The following is a 22,488-nucleotide window of genomic DNA, read 5'->3' as shown; positions in this document are numbered from 1 at the left end:
ATAAACACCCTATAAACAAATATGTGCAAACTAGAAGAACCATTTCTTCTGATTTCCTCATCACTTTTGAAAGCAAAATCCTAGCAATATTTAGCTAATCACGAGTACATGAAAAAAGGTACTGCAACCAAGAACCATTTGTTTAATAGCATGTTATTTTTACCTGTAACCAAATTTGTTTCTTAAAAAGGAAATTAAAAATAACAGTCCAATCATTCTGAGTATGTTCATAATTCTACCTCAAGTCTATATTTGTGTTTTTGTTGCCACCACAAGCTTTAAATCATATTCCTTTCTATTTTATGTAAACTTCTTGCAGCATTTTTGTGTACTTTCTTTTTTTTTTGGGGGGGGGGTATATATATGTTCATCTCACTTAGGTCAAGTTCTCTATGTTAAATCCCCTTCTAAAATCAAAATGAAAAACCCAAGAACTCCAACAGCTGAGCCAGAAACTAGTAGACTTCCAGTCTGGGTAACTTACCATAAATTTGGGCAACAAGACAAACAATAAAACCAGATTCTTAATACTTAAAGAGGCCAGTAAACTCTTGATAATAGATTTCAGTTTCTGCATTTTAATGAAAATGTCACACCTTGACGATTTAGACAGCATAATGCCTGACGTACGGAAAATGATCGTTGACATATGTTAAGAGTAAGTTACCCATAAGTTGTGGTGTCTAGTTTATCAAAAACCTGAGTAACTTGTGCATAACTTATGCGTAACTTATCAAGAACTTATCTCCAGTGCATATCAACGTATTTGACGTGTTCCAGACGACAACTACTGTATAATAGCGTATTGGCAGTGTTTTAGTGTAAAAGGGGGTTCACAGGAGGACACCGTCTACACTCCTCCAGACTTTATCCTCATCATAGGGTGAATGAGAAGGTTAATGTAACGGATCCTGCATTCATGCGCACAGCTACGACCAACAAACTTCCTAGCAGACATGAAGCTGAATCTGCTGTGATTGCAAACCTTCTTTCCTTCTTTTTCTTTATTCTTTTTTATTTTGGCAGGCGGTAAACAGCAGCCAGGATAATACCGCAATCAAAGGCATCTTTTTATGCAGCCGGGGCGCCTCCGGGCGCATCGCTGCCCTCCTCAGGACACTGGCTTGTGCATCATTTCATGGGCATTACCCTGCCGTACGTTATGTATAAGTTAGGCTGTCGTTAGACATATGCCCTGAACTCATTATGAATACGCTATGTATACGCACAAAATAAATAGAAAGTTCAGAGTATGCCATTGTTTTAGAGGATTCTGGGACATCAGGTATACGCTGGCTAAATCGGCATGGTGTGACAGGGCCCTAAAGCTTAATTCCGTTTTAATGTTGCACAGTTGGGTAGTTATAACTTGTTTTCAAATAATTGTCATCTCTCTCCTTTTTAAAGGCCTTTGAGTACTGCAAAACTGTTGCAGCAGAACCTTCAGTAAGGTTGTTAAAACCCCTAGTAGGCCGATACCTCATACTTAAAAATGACTTGCCAAAAAAAGACTGATCTGGAAAATCAGCTTTTTTGTAAATATTGGACTCCGGCATATGCCATGTCTTGCTACCATTTTTCAGTCAGTTCAAATGTATTTTTAATTATGGTAACAAAATCTATTAGCAGACTCAAAGGCAGTTTTTTTCAAGAGACTTCCAGAAATTGATCAACTAACTGAACCTCTAAGCAACATAAAAGCAGAGGTGTTAGTGTGGGACATAACTCCCTTGGCAGACGGCAGAGTAGCCACGATGCATTTCCATAAAAGCGACTAATGAAAATCTAATGACAATGGGCCAAAACAGCTTATACACATTAACATTAGCATATAAAACACATTCCCATGAGGAAACTAGCATTTGCATACACATCTTAAGTTAAGAATAAACACAAAACTGAAAACACATTCATATTTGGGATTTCTTTTAAACAGTTTTTATGAATTAACATCCCATAAGTACCAATGCTTAAATTGCTTTAACATGATCAGCATTTTAAAACAAATTATTTAATTTAAGCTTTTCAAAGAAAACAAATGGGAAAAAATGTAAAAACTGAGTGTCGAATGCACCAAAAAAACCTGTATCAGCACTTTTCCATTTCCACCACCCTCGACTGCCTCCCCTCCCTCCTTTTGCATTCAACCCTCATTTTCCTCAATTACAGCAGATCATGATCATTTCCAGTCCCAGGAGGGGCTGAGCCTAATAAAAGCAGATGAATAAAATGCATGAATGTGTTTGTGTCTGAATGGACGTGTCTGTGTAGGAAGACATGACTGGACAGGGGAGACGGGATTGTTTCATGCTTCACTGATCACTGAAAGAAGCAGCTTTGTGTCTATGGATCTTCTTTTATTCTATAACCTACAGTCAGATTTATAAGAACCGTCACATTAAACATATCCTAACCTACACTGTAGCTGGGTAATTTATCCACCTACAAAAAGTACATTCAAATATGTACCAAAGTAGGAGTAAGATGGTAATAGCCTAATTTTTTTTTATTTTGATTCATAGGCTGCTTGAAAATAGATATGTTCATCCATATGTTGTGTGAATGAATTCAGCATGTTAGATATTTTTGCTTTATTATCAAATTCTAGAAAGGAAAAATACTTGTTCTATAAGTCATTGCCACTCAGACTAAAATTAGATTCGAAGTAATATCAAGAGTAGGAGTCACTGTAAGGGTCTGAAATGGATGAGGGTCTATTGAATAGGGTTGCAAAGGATCAACTTTCACATTTATGCTTGTTACATCAGCTTTAATCAGACATGATCTAAAATGTTGTGCAATGGTATGAAGGTGATGGCAAACATGAAGGATAATTTCCTTTTCATGCAAATTTTATCAAAGGGCTACTTCAAAAGAGATTTACGGTTTAACTACTTTGAACCACGCAAGGTAATTCCTAGATGTACAAAAAAGCAAGCAGTATTAGGCATCTCTATCCCTTCCAGTAAGTTCTTTGTCCCCCATGGGGTCTCCTCGCCGTGGTAAGGCCCCAAGAAATCCCTTAAATGGTGGATCTGATCCTAAGCAGATGCCGAAATCCCTTTAACTCCTTTTGCCCTTGATGTGTGGCAGTTCTACTTGAAGATCTACCAAGATCATTGAGCCGTCTTCAGTACTATTCAGTAGCGCGCCGCTAGCCGCTGTTTTCAAACACACAGAAATTATTCTTGTACCGCTCTGATTAAATCCTTTGAGTCTTTGCCAAAGCAGATCGACCAATCACATTGCGATATTATGGTATAAGGCGGTTTTAGCAGCAACAGCTGTTAAAGCCAAAAGAGAACAGAAACACCAACATGGCAGCACAGGGGATTGTACGTGTAACTGCTGCTATTACATCTAATGGGCTTTATGCACAGCTCTACTACTTCCTGAATTTAAGGTAGCTCCTTTGTTTCCTGTCTTTCATTAGTGGACAAACTGATTAATCCAGGTGTGTCTGGCCAGTTACTTAGGTCATACACACTTGGATTAATCAGTGCATCCAATCATGAAAGACAGGAAACAAAGGAGCCTCCTAAAGTTCAGGAAGTGGTGGAGTTGTGCATAAAGCCTATTGGTCAGAATCCACGATTTTACAGTGTATATATATATATATATATATATATATATATATATATATATATACAGGAATTCTTTCTGCTTGTGCTCTAATTAACTATGGTTATTGCCCTAATCTCAGTTATGATTCTCATCCATGATATTACTCATTGAGGTCCTACAGGCATCCTCAGTCAGGTTCTTTTTGCATCAGACCTGCCAAAGTCGACCCTTAAGGGCCACTTTCCTGCAGGTTTAAGAGGCTTCACAGTTGATTCTGATGAAGTTCAGCAAAAGCTTGTTAATCAGCTATGAATAGACGTCAGCTGTGCTTGAGCAGGGAAATCTCTGAAACCTGCAGTACAGTGGCACCAGAGGACCAACTTTGGGCAGGCAGGAAATCTCTTCTGCAGTGTGCATCGACTGACCGTAATGATATAAGGGACTTGGGCAAAACTTTTAAAAGCAAAAACATATAAAAAAAACTGAAGGTTTCACAATACAGACAGCATCAACAATATCTGAAGGTCTTGAGGTTGGATGTATGCCAATAAATCATAATTAGATACACTTGTGACTTTGTAACTGAGTGTGTTTGTGAGTATGCAATTTCGTTTGTCCCGGGGTTTATTGTTTACACCTCTGAGTGACAGTCCAAAGACTGAAATACAAGATGACTGATGACTGCCACCCTTTTCTTCAGACAGTTAATGCTCTTAGAACATGATGTGACTAAAGGTAAGGAGTTTCAATTAATGGGACTTCAGAAGATTACCACACACAAACACACACACACACATGCAACCAATACTCAGGCTATTAATACTTTATTTTAGAATAAACCAAGAAAATCAAACTTAAAATATTATCAAAGGAATATTATTGTTAATCGTTGTTTTCAGAATTGAATGAAACAGGAAAAAGAGATATTAATGAAGCATAAGGCTGTTTTGGTTATCTTAAGACACTTCAAGGTGAGTGATAAAAGACCTAAATAAGCTTAAAGCTTCGGAACATGACCAATTAACATGTTCACAGACTGATATTAAAAACAACCTTTATTAGTATATCCAAATTATAGAGCAGGAAATGCTTTCAACTATTTTATAAAATCATAATGGTAATTTTATCCTGTGACTCATAAGACAAATTTATGACACGATCTGGACCCACTTTATGTTTGAAACTAAATTCTTCTGGATTCAGATAAACAAAAACAAAAAAATGTTTTAAACAATATCTAACAATCAGTGAATGAGTTAAACAGGGAATATTTTTTAGGCTCAGTTTAGCTTTAATGAAATGAAACTTCCTCTTAAATAAAGAACATTTAGGAGCAACAGCGCTGTTGATATACATGAATCTTACTACATAAACTCCCTAAAAGACAAAAGCTTAGAAATGTTTTGAAAAAGATTGTATGTATACAATACATACAATATGTATTATATATTATATTTTATGTATTATATATATACAATATGTATACATACATACGTATGTATGTAATTGCAAATTTTAGAAGTAACCAAATAATTATACACATGATCTTAATTTTATTGTTTTATTTATTGTTTGAAGAGAAATCTAAATTTGAGACACTAATTTGATTATTTGCTCACTACAAAATAAAAGCCTACCTGCAACCTTTACATATTGTTTCTTCAAACTGAACATAAACTTCAACAAAGAACATCTTAGTTGTTAATGATTTAGGAACCCCAAAAAGGAAGGTTTCTGTTTGAATGCATGTAAAAAAGAAACTGCCCATGAAGGACATTGTGTGAAAAGTGAACTACAAATAGAAAATATTTACCGTAAACAGTAACTTATCCATTTCATTTAAGTGACATTACGATGATGTGGCATTACACAACAAAACACATAGGACGGTAACATATTTACCATTCTTGGCTATCTTTATATAGACTATCTGTTGGAAGAATAACATTAACATATTTCATGTGTGTTTTTTTACGATCGTTTCAATTATCATTTTATGTACAAACATGAACAAAATTTTTGGTACCCCCCGTTTAATGACAGAAAAATATGAATATGTTCATCTGTAGTGACTGGGACACGAGGCTGCTGGAGATGGTCTTAAAGCCTTTACCATTAACATGCTTTACTATCACTCTCTTTGTAACATCTTAAGAGAACTCTTTTCTTTGCTTCTTCTGGTCCATGTTGAGTGTGGTATATGCCATGTCGCCAAACAGCATAGTAATTAAATGTAGCAATATATATATAGGCCCCCTGACCGATGACAAGATTGTAGCATATACCTTGATTTAACATATCTCTTTTGTCACAGTATTTCATTGTATGTAGAGGTACCATTTTGCCCAGAACTGTGTTATTAGCTTATTTAAAATCATTACGTTGAAGCATGATAGAAATGTTAAGCCTGATTTTTATTCCTTAATTTTCATACATTTTCTAATATGATTACTTTTGTCAGATTCAACTTATCTTCCTTCTTTCATTAAATGAAGGGTACCAACAATTTAGTCCTTGTGTTTACTTTTGTGACTCGAGTGTTACAAAAGTTTAGAACATTTGTTATTTTGTACTTTCCACTTTTATAAATCCATGTCATTTATCAGCCATCATCTGTGATTGATCTTGGAGCGACAGTCTTAATTTGGCCTATGGGTAACTCTGCTTCCCTCCTTCCTGACAGCGCTGTCCTGAAACCTCTTATCTTCTCTGAACTGTTTGTTTTCTTCAGTGGGGAGAGAAAGAGAATGGATCAATGTTGTGAGTTATGAAATGACAGGGAATGCTGCTGAAGGCAGTCTCTCCACAAGACAGACCCTCATTTTCCCCTCTCTCCTTCACCATCTCCCCTAACCCATCACATTCAACTATCTCTGGTCTAATAGCCCTGTAACAAAAGCCTGTCTGCTTAGTGACACAGTTCCAACAGTTGGCTTCAGCCATCTTATTTTCTCTTAATCCTTTATTGTCAAATGCAAGTTAATCTGAAAACAATTAAACTCAAAATATATGTGTAAAGCCACAACAAGACAATGTAGTTAGTGTTATATTTGATAGTATATTTGAATTTTTGAGAATTTTTTTTTAACAGAGTAAAATTAAAGAATCAGTTACACTCTATAGTAAAACTTATTCCATTTTCATTATGTAGGAATTTAGATTTATGTCGAGCACTCTGAACACACAACATCTATTTTTTTATTATCCCCAAAATATGAAGAAAAAAAAAAAAGATTATACAAGTATTTATCCTTCAGAATAGTCAATATATTTACACAGCAAAAGGAGTCCGAGCATATTTATACAATCAGTAAAACCTGTTTGGTATTTAAAAATGAAGGCACCAGAATAATTCCCCTAGATAGATTATATCATTAAGATCAAATTAAATACACTTTTTGAAGTTTTTTCCATTAGCAAACTTAATCCATTTATTTACAACTTCTCTAAAATGGCCATTTTTCAAAGCCCTGCTGATTTCCTTTTTTTTTCCACTTTCATGAGAAGGAACATGACGGATCAGCTTAGCTTTTTTTCAGCTTATTATCTTTCAAATAAAAGATAGCTTCTGATGAGAGAATAAATAAATGACTCTCTTAAACCAAGCAAGCATGAATAGCCAGATCTATTAATTGAACAAGCTTCTGATTTATCGTGCTGTTAGTCAGCACAAGAATAACTTTTAACTCTAACTTTTGCAGCACAAATACATAAATGCTAGGCAAGGCCTAATCAGGGATGCAGTCAAAAATATACGATACTGGAACTTTTAGATACATCTCTGGCCCCAAATCTGGTCTCAAATGGCATTATCAGCTCATCAGATGCCTGGTAACGAGGCATTTATTTGATTAAAGCTACAGTGTATAATTTTTAGCCACATCTAATGGTTGGACTGCAGCAACATGAACCTCTCCCCCCACTGCTTCTCCTCCAACAATACGGAGGCCAATATGGTACATAATAGCTTCTGCAATGTCTGGATCACCTTTCTTGTCAAGTGATGATGATGTTTGTTTACATAGATAATTTCATGGATGGTATTTTATTAATCAGTGCAGTATATAAGATTTTATATAGCTTAACTTGTTGAAGTCACTAGTGTATTATATTTTGGAGAATGCAGAGCGCACCTCTCTATAAGCTGCACCACAAAGTTTTTCAAAAAAACTGGAAATGTAAATATATAAGCCGCACCGGGCTATAAGCCCCTAATATCTACTGAACTGTCCCCCACCAAACCTCTAGGGGAGCCCTATATATCAGCCCTAGTGAAAACAAAAAAAAGCTGAAATATTACTCTTACCAGAGACAAATGGAGATTGAAATAAATCACAATCTAATTTTTTTCTATGAAGGCAATTTTGAATCTAAAACTATTTGTGCATTGGAAGTGTAATTTTGAAGAGTTACATTATATGTTTTGTAATTGTAGAATTAAAAACAAATTCAGGACTATTTTGATTTTTTTTTTAAAAACCTGCTCAAATTCTGAAGTACAAATAGAAAAATTGTGTTCTGTAAGTTGGATATCAATCGCTTACATTCTCAGTTTTGCTCCAAATGGTCAGGAACTATTGTTGCAACATTGTAACTTTGGTATTTTGTAATTGCAGATTTTTTTTTTTTATCCATCACAATTACAAAAAAAGTTACACCTCGTCAAATTCTTGAGTACAAGTACACAAATTGTGTTCTGTGAGTTGTACATCAAAAATGTATTCTATTCAGTTTTTCTCCAGTTGATCTAAAACAAAAAATTTAATTATGAACTGTTTTTTTTTTTTATTCTCTTTATACTACAAAACTTAAAATGTAAATCCTTCTGCAACTTCAATTTCACACTTACAATTTACTCATAGTTTTGGTTCAAAATCACCTTCATAAACAACTGTTCAAATTTCAGATGTTCAGTCATAAGAATTGTTAAATTATGACCCTTTTTTTGTCAAAAGGTTCATTTACTAAGTGCCAAACTGGATTATTTGAAATATGAGACTAATTTGACCATAAAAAAAAATTCTATGTTTCGCTTATACAAAGTTTCATTCAAGGACTTTCATCATTTTCATATTTTCAGCTTTCAGAATTTTGACTAAGCATTTTTAGTGCACAACCAATCATCCCTCATGTCCTCCCCCTCCTTTCTCACATAAATAAATACAATATTTGCAGCTGCCACTACATTTCAAATACTTAATGACAAAGCTCATCTTATTGGCTAACAAAGTATGTCACTCAAAGTTTAACGGCTCACTGAGTTGTGGAGTTCCATGTGTACAAAGACTGCAGGTGCCACATGTGTGCGCACATTCTGGATACTGAGAATTTATGCTTGATTTTGGAAGCAACCAGATTGTTGAATAAGCCAACATAACATAGAGAATCTATAATAATGGAAATATGTCAGGGGAATTTGCTTTTATCCACTTTATTTTGATGTTTTCATGGGAAAAAAAATAGCTTTGTATTATAACAACCAAATAATTATACACATGGGATTTTATTTCATGGGAAATAAAACTGGTTAGCATTTTTCTATGGCATGTTACGTACAAAATAAGCCCATTTATGCCTGGATAGAACATGTTTTATAACACCAGAAGACGAAAACAAGATAAGTAAAGAGTATGAATTGTAATTGGATGACAGACTATTATTTAGTGGTATTTGTGGAGTATAGTTGGCTTACAATTGAGTTGATGGTCGTTTGCTTTAGGATCACTAGATTCTAAAGAGGTAGAAGATGTTGGTTTTTGTTTACAAATAAGCTTGCTGTTAGATGCGGAACAAAATGTGACGTCAAAACGACCAGGGGGCGGGCGGTGGAAGCAAAGGAAATAAAGACAAAAAAAATAAATAAACTCAGAGTTTTTTAAGACTTAAATACTTTGAGTTTTAAAAGTGTATTATTAATAAGCTTTAAACATTGATCTAATGGTTGAACAACTAATTAAAAAGTTAAATCACAAGAAAAAGGATCGGGGAGAAAATGCATCCAGGGTGAGTCGTAGTTAATAAGACATGACCTGGATTTATGAAAGAAGTCAAGAAAGTTACTTACAATCCAAAGAAACTGGTCAGAACGACTGCTCCCAGGACTACTGTCATTTTTTATTTTTACTGTGGACAGATTGGAGAGCAGCTTTTTAAGTGTTAGTGTCTCTGAGAAATTTCTGCCATTGCTGCCCTGATGAGAAGTGACTGGGGAATTCTTAGATTTATTAGCACTCTGTGAGCCAGTGTCATCAGAGTTTACGCCCCCTATCCTTCACTGCTCCACTGGCATGTCAAGCCTTCGAATTTCAATTTCCCCTTCGAGAGGATGGAAAGGCTCTGGCTGGCGACCTGTGCCTGTGACCCTGGGGTATCACAATGAATGGGTGGGTGGGGGAGGAGGGACAGATACGTGATGCTCATGAATTAAGGATGACTTCAGCAGTGCGTTCAACTTTGGCCATCCTGCCTTTATCGCCACAGAGCATCTCCCTGATAAATGGAAATCAAGGGGACGAAAGACAGTCCTTAGTTATTTATTCAGAGCAGGAGTTAACAGCCAAATATAGCTCCCGTTATGATGACGTCATGCTAAAGGAGTGTCCCTTTAGCTGGCTTTTAAGTTAACATGTTGGGTCAGTCGGAATGAAAGCTTTTTGTTTACTTTGTTGGTTAAGTTTAGAAGGAAATTAACTGTAAAAACAACTAAATATATTTGATATTACAAGATAGATAAACAATGAGGAGCACAAATTTGGAGAGTAGAATTCAAATACTAATGTTAACTCTTTCATGACTATAAACACAGCTGTGTTACAGCCCCAGTTTACCCCAACCTAAATAGGGGACAAGCGATGGAAATAGCTTTATTGGAACAGATGCCCTTATTAGTTAAAGTAACTATTACTTATTTTCTCTAACGAGTACTCTAACTTATTACATTTCTCAAACTTATACCAATGTTGCTGTTTCTGACAGTAAATTGCAGAGCTGTGTTTCTACAGTTAGACTCACTGTGAAATCAAACAGTGGCCGTTTCTCAATTCACTAGAACCCGAGTGCAGACTCGTGTCCCCGCCAAGTATGTTCTTGAGAAGAACACAGGAAAGTCTGGACTCGGGGAGAAGGGGAGCACGCAGCATAAATATGGATCAATTGGAAAAGAAGCCTACTCATGATGTCACCACATGCTCGGCTCGTCTGAAGATCCTGTTATTTATAGTCTCTAGATAATGATAAATTATTACTTTCATTTAATGGGGGAATAATAATTAACACAGTCAGATAAACACAAATCAAACGAACATTTTGCCAAATAAAACAGGTGCATTCTCGGTCTGGCATTCTCGGCAACTGGAGCAGTGCTCGGGCTGAGGCTGATGATGTGTCATGAGCACACGAGAACTCTCAAGGACACATGTATTTAGAAACGGCAAGTCTTTAAGTGCCCTGGAGCTAAGCGGCTAAAAAGGATCACATAAAATCCACTGATTGGCTGGTGGAGAGTAACAAGGTATGGTAAGCCACCAAGAAGCAATTTTGGATTGATGTTCACACTGAAACACATCAGGATGTAAAGCACAAAGACAACAGGGAACAGTGATCAACATTTCTATGAGATTTGCTTCACACAGAAGAACGCCGAACAATGGCAATGTAAGCCCCGTTACATTACAGCAATATAGAAATATGGGACTACCATGTATTTCCCATGTGGGCCGGTGGTTCAGACCACGGAGGTCCTGTCAGGCTCTAACTCTACGTCACTGTTGTTTTGCGTTGCAGTGGTTTTAAGTGTTTTCTCTACCGGCACATGGTCTCGGACTGGGATCAGTTCGTGAGCCAGCGTCTTTGATTATTTATAACTCAAAGAAATGGGCTGTGCTGTGACTCAAGCTGGTCATGGTGTTCACTGGCAAAACTGAAGCTATGAGCAGCATTAAATAAGTCCAAATCAGTTGGAAAGTGCTGGAAACATTTGATATTAAAAAAAGGAATCCCTTCAGTAAAGAGAAGCAACACATTTGAAAATTCCTGACATGTAGTCTACTAAGGACATATTAAAGATGCGGCAGAGTGATAAAGTTATAGTTGGAGCAGCAGAGAAATAGTTTGTGCAGAGGTTACCAATAGAGAGAACAATGTAGGTTTGAAAATACAGCCCTGAAGGAAAGGAGAACAATTTAGGGTTTTTTTGGTTTGGTATCCCACATTGATATTTAAACATAATAATATATGTATAGGTATCAACAGGTACTCCAAAAAAATGTATTCTAATTATTAAAAAAAATCAATATTGAAGCATTTAAACCAAAACTAAACAGAAGCAATTTTCTTGATTTCTAACAACATCCAGCCCTTGTTGGGATGCTTTTCAGCATGGAGGCTGAAAAAAGTGGATTTGGAGATGAATGGAGGTAAATACACGGGAATTCTAAAAATATTTCTTAGGGACTGTAACAGACTCCAGACTGTGGAAAAGATTCAACTAGTGCAGTGGCATGCATGAGACAATCACAATGATTTGGATCAATATGTATTCATGTGATAGAATGGTCTAGTGAAAAAACAGCCCTAAATCATGCTGGGAGTCTTTGGCAAATGTTGAAAAATTAGGTCCATGGACATTTTCCATTAAATTTTAAAAAGCTTGAGTTATTCTGTGAATAAGACTAGATTATTTAAATATATATATATATATATATATATATATACAGTGTTGGGAAAGTTCTCTTTCTACGTGAACTAGTTCAAAGTTCAGTTCACACATTTTAAAATGAACTAGTTCAGTTCATAGTTCACAATTCCAAAAAACGAACTAGTTCATAGTTCTTTTTTTTTTTTTTTCATATATTGCTCAATTACACCATAGCCTACTGTAGAACCACAGACAGCAATTATTTTATCAGTTGTAACTCTGAAACTGTGCGTCAGATTTCATCTTCATATCCAGTTTTGAATCCTTATCCAACCAGGGTTTACATTAGCATTGAGGGGACAGCATTTCCCCATTGTTGCTTTAACGCTTTGTTGCTGTCCATTCACTTCACACTAGTAGCAGCTGCAGCTTTCACCCCTACAGTATATTCTCAAAAACATCAGGAAAAATGTGCTGCTTGAATGGTCTTTTTTATGAGTAATTATTAAAAGAAAAATAGGAAAGTAGTCTTTAAGGTGCAAATGTTTTTTTTTTTTTTTTATATAATTTTTTCCATTTCAATACATACAAAAAAGGAATACTGGAATCCTGGAAAATTATACCAGGCAGGTTTAACAAACAAGTTACATGGATAGTAAAACCATCAAGAACAGGGGTCTTCTATGTTTTCCAGACCAAGGACCCCCAAACTGATGACGAGATGGAGCGGGGACCCCCTAACTATATATATTGTATGAAATTGTGTCCTATAGTCACTCTATTACAGATGGAGTAATGTAAAGAAATTAATTTCTCCCTGGGATTATTAAAGTTTTTCTGATTCTGATTCCTGGTTGTTGTGAATGAAACGGTGCCCAGCTTGAAAGAGCTCCTGTGTGTCGCTGAATGTGTGCATTGATGACTGAAAGACATCTTCTGCCTCCATTTATCTGTTTACTACAGTGTGTTGATTTCATGTTAATGAGTATTTAAAGACATTTCAATTAGTGGGGAAAAAAATGCAGGGGGGAATATAAAAATATCAACTAACCATGCAGACCCTCATGCAGTACCTCCGTAGACCCCCTAGGGGTCGCGGATCCCCTGTTGAAGACCTCCGCTCAAGAAGATTTTACTAACACAAACTGAGGGACCAGGCTGAGGTAGGAATTTAAGGTTACTGAAGTGCGGATTTTTTTACTGAAAGCCGGCGGGCAAACTTGTTGCCATCATCCTCACCGACCACCTGGTCATAAACCTGTTTTAAGTCGCCTCCACGCTGCTGTTGCTTCCACGCTGCATTTTGTTTTGATGACGCACGCGGCTGTAGGCTACGACGCTGGTAGCTGGTGTTGCCAGATTGGGTGTTTTTCCCGCTACATATTAAGGCCTGTTTACGGTGTGATTTAGCTGGGGTTTCGCCTGGAGGGCTCTATAGAAATCTGGCAACCTATTGAACGGAGTTGAACTGAGAGAGCGTGCCGTTCACAGACACCAGAATGAACGAGTTCACAATAACGTTCATCAGGCAATAATGCAGTACGTTCAGTTCACGTTCGCCCAAAATATGAACGAGTTCATGAACTTTCGTTCAATGAACGCGTTCAGGCACAACACTGTATATATATATATATATATGCATATATGCATATATGCATATATGCAGAGGTAATTGAGACATACCTCATAATACCTGCAGCTGAAAACAGGACTGGTAATAATAATATAAATACATTTTCTCCTCACTAACTGGTGTGCTTAACACTACAGCTGGTTTAGTTTATTAAAAGGAACAGTCTTCCTAAAAGGGTGGAGCTAAGATAAAGTGTCTGATTAGAGTCTTTTGGTCATCACCAAGAGATGAAAATACATTAATTGAATAGTTTTGAGAAAAATAATATAAATAGAGCAAATGGGCTTCATGAAACAGAATGTAAAGCTGCGATATAAATACTTTACTGACCATCCATTCTGAAAGAATGATGTCAACCTTCTCCACGGGAAGCTTGATGTCCTCGATGCGGCCTTTAATCAATGTGATAACGTTCTCCAGCTGATTGGACCTGCATAAGAGATGAAGGAAAGTAAGAAGCTGCAGATACATTAAAAATGTTCTGGTCTGATATAAAATGGTGACAAACAGTCAGGAGATCAGCTTCTCCACTGTTATTCCATGTTGCTTATGTCTCAATCTGCACAAAAACTACAACATAGTCAACTAATTCAGCAAACCCTGAAGCTCCAGCAAATCATCATGTTTTTTATCATCATGTTTATTCAGACTTAGAAATCACCATTAACCAATTCCACTTGTCTCCATTTTACAAGTCAGGACAGAAAACACTAGAACATTATTCTGTACAGGTAGAAATAGTATTTCGCTGTGCTTTTTAACATTCTTGATTTATGTTTAAAAGCTTCTGTTCTGCAGCTGCTCTATGATCTTCTTGCCTTTGGCATACCACTACGTTCTGTTCTGGAGCCTGTACATTTATGAATCCATTCGTTTTCTCCCTCAGTACTTTTAACTGCATCTATTGGAATTTCTTATTTCTTCAAAGAAAATATTTGGTTCTACTAATACAATTTGATTTTGATCTTTTCTAGTTGTAATACCTTCACCAATAAGATTATGTTTTCAATCATATTTGTTGGTTTTTTACCAGGATTACTTGAAAAGTTATGACTTGACAACATTTCTACCAGAGGTGTGCCTCAAGACAAGGAAACAGTTATTAAAATGTTTATGATGATTCAGAACATAATCTGGATACAGGAAAATTTTAAAGGATTCTGTAACATTGTGAAATAGTACTTTTGGTGGAACAAGCAGTTCCTCCCTAAACCAGAGGGTGGCAGTAGTGATTATTGACAGCTTTAATATAGGACTCAAAAAGCACAGAAGTATTATGCTGAACATAAAAATACAAAAACAAGAAAAGAGATCCATGCCTCGCTCCATCTATTGATCAAAGAAGAAAGCAGAGAGGATGAAGAAGGTGAGAGCAGAACAGACACCAGAGGCTGCAGACACACCATGCTTTAATTATGAAAATTAAACATGAGGTGTGCCTCATGCAAAGGAAAAAAATCCTTAAATTTGCTAATACTATAGAAGAGTTTAGCTATATGTCTAAGCATGCACCTTTTCTCAAACCAATTCCCCTTTTTCTGTATCAATCTGTTTTCTAAAGCCCTATATCCAGACTTTCGTTTCAACAGAGATGGATGACATGATGTAGTAAAAAAAATACGCCCTCGCTACATAATAGTGTTTGAACGAAAATGTAGGTCACAAGCTATGCCAGGTTGTCTGCATGTATTCAACATAACGATGGTCTCAAATATTGTAACTCAAATATTGCAGCAGTGACAGAATAAACCAAAAAAACAGAAGCCCATCATAAGCAAGTAATTTAATAATCTAACAGGTCTTAAGGTTCAAAATCCCCTTCCTCCTCTTATTTTTAGAGCCCATAGAAGTGTTTATAAAACACACAGATATAGTAATCTGCAGGATAAAATAGGAAGCACTGTGACAGAAACTTTAAATTGTATAAATTACTACTTGAAAAGACATGAAACAGTCAGATAGTGGGCTAATCCAGTAGTAAATATCATTGAATAGGATGAATTCATTATTACTTGTGTCGACATAATTCTAGTTTTCTAATGTTTGTTTTAATCCCTTAAACTTTTCATGGGTCTGTAGTCAGCGCTTTTTCTACTCTGCATCCCAGCTCTTCTCACACTGAAGCAGATATGAGAAAAGGACAAAACTGTAAGTATGAGCCAGCATTATGCCTGGTCTGGGTAAGAACTGGAAGATCGCTGCTGCCGTTTAAATGATCCCTCCTTTCAGAGCATCCCGTTTGGGTATCAATCTCTGTGAATATTCCATTATCATGACAGCTAATGTTACAGAGGACAGAACAATTACTCACAGCAGCCCAGGGAGCATTTCTGCAGCAACGATCCTTATCTTAAACTGTCTTTCCCATCTCGGCTGCTCCTCTAGTGCTGCTATCACCTCCTCCCAGAATCCAACACCCCATGCACCCCACACCCATAACCCCACCTCATCCACCTCACACAAGAGGGAAACACTGTAATCTCATTATTGGGGTAATTTAGAGGACAATGTCAGGACTCAGGGGAGAGTGTTGTATCTCTGCGTGTTTGTGGGGATGTGAGGGAGGGTGGAAGCAATCTTCAAACAGAATTCCCTTGTAATCTTAAATATATACTCTCTGGTACACTGTGCTTCCATCATAAATTACATCAAAAAGCTAAAGTTTTTATACTTTTATATAGGGTTGTCACGATACTAAACTTTTCAACCTGATACCGATACTAAGGAAAATATTCGATACTCAATACCATTTTCGATACCACAAGGATAAAACAAAGACTCCAAAATTCTACAGAAATATTTTCATTAATAAATAAAATACAATAAATAAATACAATAAAGGTTGTATGCTGTGCACAATATTAAGCAAGCTTGATAAAAAACTTATAAAATTAAAATTAAGTTTTTCTTCCTTGGCTATGCTTTGCACAACAATGACACTAGCCAAACCGGTTAAAAAACAAAAATTATTCTCAGCAGCTGCACCTCTTACAAAAAAAAAGTCTGAAACTGAAAAGTGCACAGAATTATTCAATCACACAGTGTTCTGAAAGTGCATTGTCCTCTATTCTGCACTTTAGATGAATGACTGCTTAGGTGCCACTGGTGGTGGCACTGTATCGATACTTTTAAAAACGAGTATTGTATCCGAATACAACGTTTCAGTATTGATACTTTTTTGAGCATCGATACTTTTGACAACCCTACTTTTATAGAAAACCTATAACTACTATGTTATATTAAATTGTGTTACATGTGAAATATAGAAGTGAATACAGCCTAATTACAAATGAAATTAAACTGATCTATTTCCTCTGTATTCTACACACAATAACCTATTTTTAAAAATGTGCAGAAAAATATGAGATGGTTGCAAACGTACTAAAATAGAATAGGAGAAAAAACATTTATACAAGCATTTACAGTTTTTGTTAATCCACCTTTGGCTGCAGTTACAGCCCATTATCATGATGTTTTTTTTTTTTAGGATATCTCTAACATCTTTAGGTTGGAGGGGAGACGCCATTTTCAGATCTCTGTAGAGATGCTCAATCAAATTCAAAGGCCACCATACAGGCCTAAATGGTGGATTGTTGTAGAAAAAAAATGTCCTTCTGGAAGCTTCTCTCTCTCATTCAGGAGGAAAGACAGAGCTCTAATAATAACCTTTGGGTTTTTGGTCACTTCCCTGATGAAGCCTTTTCTCTCCTAGTCACCAGGTTTAGAAGGCGAGAACACTCAAGTAAAGTTTCTAATGGTTTCAAACTTCTTTCCTTTTCAAATGATGAAACCACTGAGCTAATTGGGACCTATAAAAAACAGAAATTTTCTGTCTTTCCCCTGATTTGTGTCTAAAAAAAATCCTTTCTCAGAGGTCAGCAGACAAAAATTGATTGTCTAATGAACAGAACAGGGCGACTCTCATTGGTCATTTTAACAATGTTCAGTGAAAACAACTGGCACCTCAGCTTAATGAGCAAATAAGCAAGTAAACTTTGTGGTGAAAACACAAGTAAATATGATTTAATAAGCATATTTAAAAAGACCAAATAATATTTCCAGACTAGACCCCAAAAAATGATTTATCCATTTTATTTTCACTTTACCAGGATGTCCATTAATATAAAACCTCTTTTTAACATAGTCGTGGACTGTTTTTAAATTTTCTAGTAATATATACATATGTATACATTGTAGTTCTTTATTTGTGCTTTGTAACAGAGAAATTGGATAAGATTGCCTTTCTAAGAATCGAAATACTGTCCGTTAGGGAAAAACCGTGGAGCATAAAAAGATGGCATCAAACTTTTCATTTAAACTTTGCTGACAGAGCAGAGATAGTAGATGGATGTTCCTGCTCAGCCAATAGGAGCAACTTTAATTAGAATCCTCATATTACCATTGAGGGGAAGTAGTTTGCATGCAAAAAATGCTAGCTTTAAAGTTATGCACCAAGTCATCTCTTGATATAAAAGGCTTGCTGGTTGTGGCTTTATCTATATGTGAACAAAAGAGTGAAAAAGAATATGAGCAGGGGGAGGATGAAGGACATCTTTCGTCACTGCTAGGAAACTTGCTACATAACCCACACTCTGGCAAACACTTCAACAGCAAGTCAGTGGTCTGTAAAATTAAAACATCCTTTTCCTTCAGCAAACCCTGTTGTTTTGCTTATATGTCGCTAGCTTACATAACGGTAATAACAGCAGTCATAATGGCCTCTAATTCAAAAATGCATTTCAGCAGGGGAGTGATGGCGTTTACAGGTAGTCATAGTGAAAGCAGAAGCTCCAGTGGAGGTAAATGGACTCCAGTGGTGAGAACCAGCTCCTGGAAAACTAGAAACACTCTGAACCAGAAATCAGAGGGAACTTGATTCACAAAGGAAATGAAAAGTGTATTCCACACGTTTGTGTGAACGTCACCTCTGCCTTCAGTCTGCAGTAACTGCAGGCGAGAAAAGCAGAGGGACAAACAAGTCAAGCTGCAGGTGTAAATTGTGTACATTACGGCGATGCCATTGACAGCAGCTCTATTGAAGTCAGCCAGCTGCAACAAATAAAAGGTAGATGGAGTTCACACAAAGCTCCTTACTCCTACTGTTTGCTGCATGCTGGAGAAAAAAATCCAATAACACAAGCATGGGATGGACAAAGACCAGTTTAATTGAATTATCTTTAAGTAAAAACAGAAATATATAAAATTGCAGTTTACATTTATCAGTTCATCTCACCTGACTATGTCCATTGCCTGATAGATGATCTCTGATTGGTCCACTGCAATCACCTTTTTGGCCCCAGCTCTGGCAGCAAACATGGACAGTATGCCGGTCCCACAGCCAACATCCAACACCACCTGCAAAACAAGAACAGGCAATAATACAGATGCAAACTTTGTACTGAATTCTATGAACCACACATATATTTCTATCAGTGTCTGACAGATAAGATATCTAGTCTAGGGCTGCAACTAACGATTATTTTGCAAATTCATTAATCTGTCGATTATTTCTTATTTTATTAATCAGATAACAAAAGGTTCCTTAAAGAAGACGATTTAGGAAATTAAAACCAGATGAAACTAAAACCTTTAACAGAAAAAGGCAACTTCTTCAGTTTTTTTTTTTTTTTTGACAGAACAAAAAATTTTCTTAAATGCAAAAGTTTATTTGTTTATTTTACAATTTTGGTTTAATTGCTCCTCAGAATGGGTTTCTCTGTCAGCTAAAGTTACGTTTTAGAGTCTCTCCACTCCAGTTAACTAGTAATTGATTACTATATTAGTTAGAGATGATTTCAATAATCAAAACTTCAGGCCTTTTCAATGATTTTAACTTGATAATATGATCAGATAAAAGCAATGATAAAGAAAAAGCTTACAACATTTAAAATATTAAATCCTTTTTATCCACAAACTTATTTATAATAAAAGGCACAATGAAATCCATCCTGAATATTTTCTTCAGTGAACATTTCTTTTTAACTGAAGATCCGGCTAAAGCTACCTGCCGGGAGATTACAGGAAGGAACCAAACCAATTCAGAACTTAATCTGTGTGATATTTTCTTGCAAGCTTCATTGAGATTAAATTGAATGTGATTATGTATTGTATATTTTACAACTGGAGGACACTAGAATAGTGAAAAGCAAAATAAAATACTGACTAAAAATATGTCTTTTTAAGACATTTCTTAAATCAAATCAATCATTCTTAAATTATTTTAACTGCTTTCAAAAGACGGACACCAGACCCATTTGTAACTTTGCTATTTTTCTCTTTCCCAAGTGTAACTTTGCAAGTATGTTTTGTTATCTTAATGATCTGAAACGTAAAACTGACCATAAAAGCATTAAAAAAGCAGACAGTAAAAGTGGTTAATAGGGAGTACAGAAAAAAATCCACTTGATACGAGATTTTCTTCAAATCAGATCTGATATTCATGAACAAAAGCTATAATTTTCCATGACTTTGTCTGGGAATTACTATCTTTAACCTACAAGGTGCAAAAGTAAGGCGCAAAATTGACATTTTTAAACCTACAACAATTTCAAGAGACTAAAATTCAACTTAATGTCAAGGCTGCCCGTTTTATTTCATTTTTGCTATATTATAACAAAGAAAAATAAAACACTGATATCTCAATTTAATTAAATTTAACAAAAATCACAAAAAAACTCTCTCTTAAATGGTTTATCAAACACCAAATATGGAGAAAGCATTTGGTTTTGTATCTATTCAGAGTTGGAAGAGCAACGAATTGTTTTAATAGCATTTGTAAGGGGTGCTGCAGAGACAGGGATGGAGTAACAACTCCTCCATTTAAATGTAGCTCTGTGTTCGGTTGCCTCTCTATTTAGGCTAACTCACAGCGAGTATCCTGCTGCCTCTGTGAGTTCACAGAGTGTCGCAGGCACAATGCTGACACGACAACTCTTTTCTTTCTCCATTCCTGATAATACTGTTGGGCTTTCTTTTCTGTCTGCGTGTGAGTCAACCCAACCTGATAATGCAAGTTTCCATCAACACACGTAACCTCTGTCCACTACACACTCATCGGCTACTTTCTCCTGAAGCTAAAGCTTAGAAGAAAAAAAAAAAAGAGACTGTGGGGGTTGTGGTATAGAGGGAGTGTTATGGGTTTGGCAGTGAATTACACGTCTGTTATCTGGACCATGCAGTCGACATTGAGGTGCTAATAGAGAGCCGAACGGTGTTCTAAATCAGACATTGGCTCTTTATTAATGCGCTCTCTGAAAAAAAGCAAACGTCCATTTCCTTTAATAGCTTTTGATGTTTATTATAGCAGTTAATGCGGACATGTGAACACACGCTTTATTACATTGGCTCACCTTGTCCCTGAACACTTCTGGGTTGCTGTACATGAAGTCCCGGTAGCTCTCTGTTCGCACCGTGTCCTGTGAAATGAATGTTTGAAATAAAAGGATCAATGCGGAATACCATGCTGTGTTAAAGTTGGTTGTTTTTATAATCTTTATTCTCCATACTTTTCAGTCTAATAAAAAAGTGATATATGTACTTTCTTAAAAAGCTGATTGTGTTCATAAAACTGGAGGCTCAATAGCCAAGGTGAACAAATTCAAGGCAAAATTACAATATTTAGGATGTGATTAATACAGAAATCTGTTATGTAGGACTTTTTGAATGTGGAGTAACTTATAAGACCTTTTTTATAAAAACACATCTGTCTTGCTCATACTTTTTCATTAAAAACTGTGCATCAAAATTTACAATATTTCATTTATTTTAGAGAAATTTCCCATCAATAGTTTACCTCAGTATAAACTGCATCCAATTTATATTTCATGATCAGTGCAAAAATCCAATCAATTGTTAAAGAAAAAAGCTGCTTTAAAACTGAAGGAATCAACAATCACCGTAACACTGGCGGCATCATGGTGACGCTGTTTGACCAGGATGACCACCGTGATCCTGGCCCCTCCTCGGGCTCTGATGAAGTTTTCAGACTGACGCAGATGAAACGCAAAACTTCACAGTGCTAAGCACCAATCAGGGACTGAACAGGTTTATGTCCAAGCGTTGCAGTGGGTTGGAAAAACGCAGCAGAAACAGACACACCCCCCGGCCCTGAGTGTGTGCTGACACTTTCAGGTTTCAGCTCTTTAATGTGGGCGGAAATTAATTTTCTTGTTCTGTACAGAGAGCAACGTCTCACATGGGCGCTTCGCTCTCATTGCTGATTTGTCACTTTTGAAAGGATGTCCTGCGTAAAGTATAAATTTGTGCAGAAAGCTGATAGTTTTCATTTGCATGCAACATTGAGATCTTCCAACCAAGTTGCAAACTGATGAGCCCAGACTCACTTTAAAGACTTATTTGCTTATGAGCATTGCTTTACAACATTGTTCAGTGACCGTGCGTTTGCGAAGCACAAACCTTCAGCATTTCTTCGTGGATGCCATAATGGCCGTAAGAGCTGAAGTAGGCTTCATCCTCATCCTCCCTCAGCTCAGCAACAGCGCCCAGGTTGCTTGATTTGCTGGTTTCTGCGTTCAACACCAAACCCTGAGCAAGGAGCCTAAAACAAAGGCAAACAGACCGGCAATTAACTTCTAATACTTGGACCTGAGACAAAAGCAGTGACCAGAGAAGAGGACATTCACACAGGACATAGCAG

The 22,488-nt window shown here is 36.4% G+C and overlaps 1 protein-coding gene across 1 annotated transcript in view; it reads right to left on the bottom strand.

Annotated features, from left to right (window-relative positions):
- The window catches only part of prmt3 (protein arginine methyltransferase 3), a gene marked incomplete at both ends in the record, with an annotated part of 30,884 nt that overhangs the window by 4,056 nt on the left and 4,340 nt on the right, over positions 1-22,488 (bottom strand). The window contains 4 exons of the mRNA XM_038274185.1: positions 14,163-14,262; positions 19,066-19,187; positions 21,182-21,247; positions 22,248-22,389. Of these exons, the coding sequence (XP_038130113.1) occupies positions 14,163-14,262; positions 19,066-19,187; positions 21,182-21,247; positions 22,248-22,389 (430 nt within the window). The remainder of the gene's footprint in view (positions 1-14,162; positions 14,263-19,065; positions 19,188-21,181; positions 21,248-22,247; positions 22,390-22,488) is intronic.

This window comes from Cyprinodon tularosa, unplaced genomic scaffold (assembly GCF_016077235.1).
Source record: "Cyprinodon tularosa strain WSP-4 unplaced genomic scaffold, ASM1607723v1 ctg100, whole genome shotgun sequence".
NCBI classification, from domain to species: Eukaryota; Metazoa; Chordata; class Actinopteri; order Cyprinodontiformes; family Cyprinodontidae; genus Cyprinodon; species Cyprinodon tularosa.
Note: the sequence above shows the minus strand (reverse complement) of the source record. Positions and strands in the feature narration are given on the sequence as shown.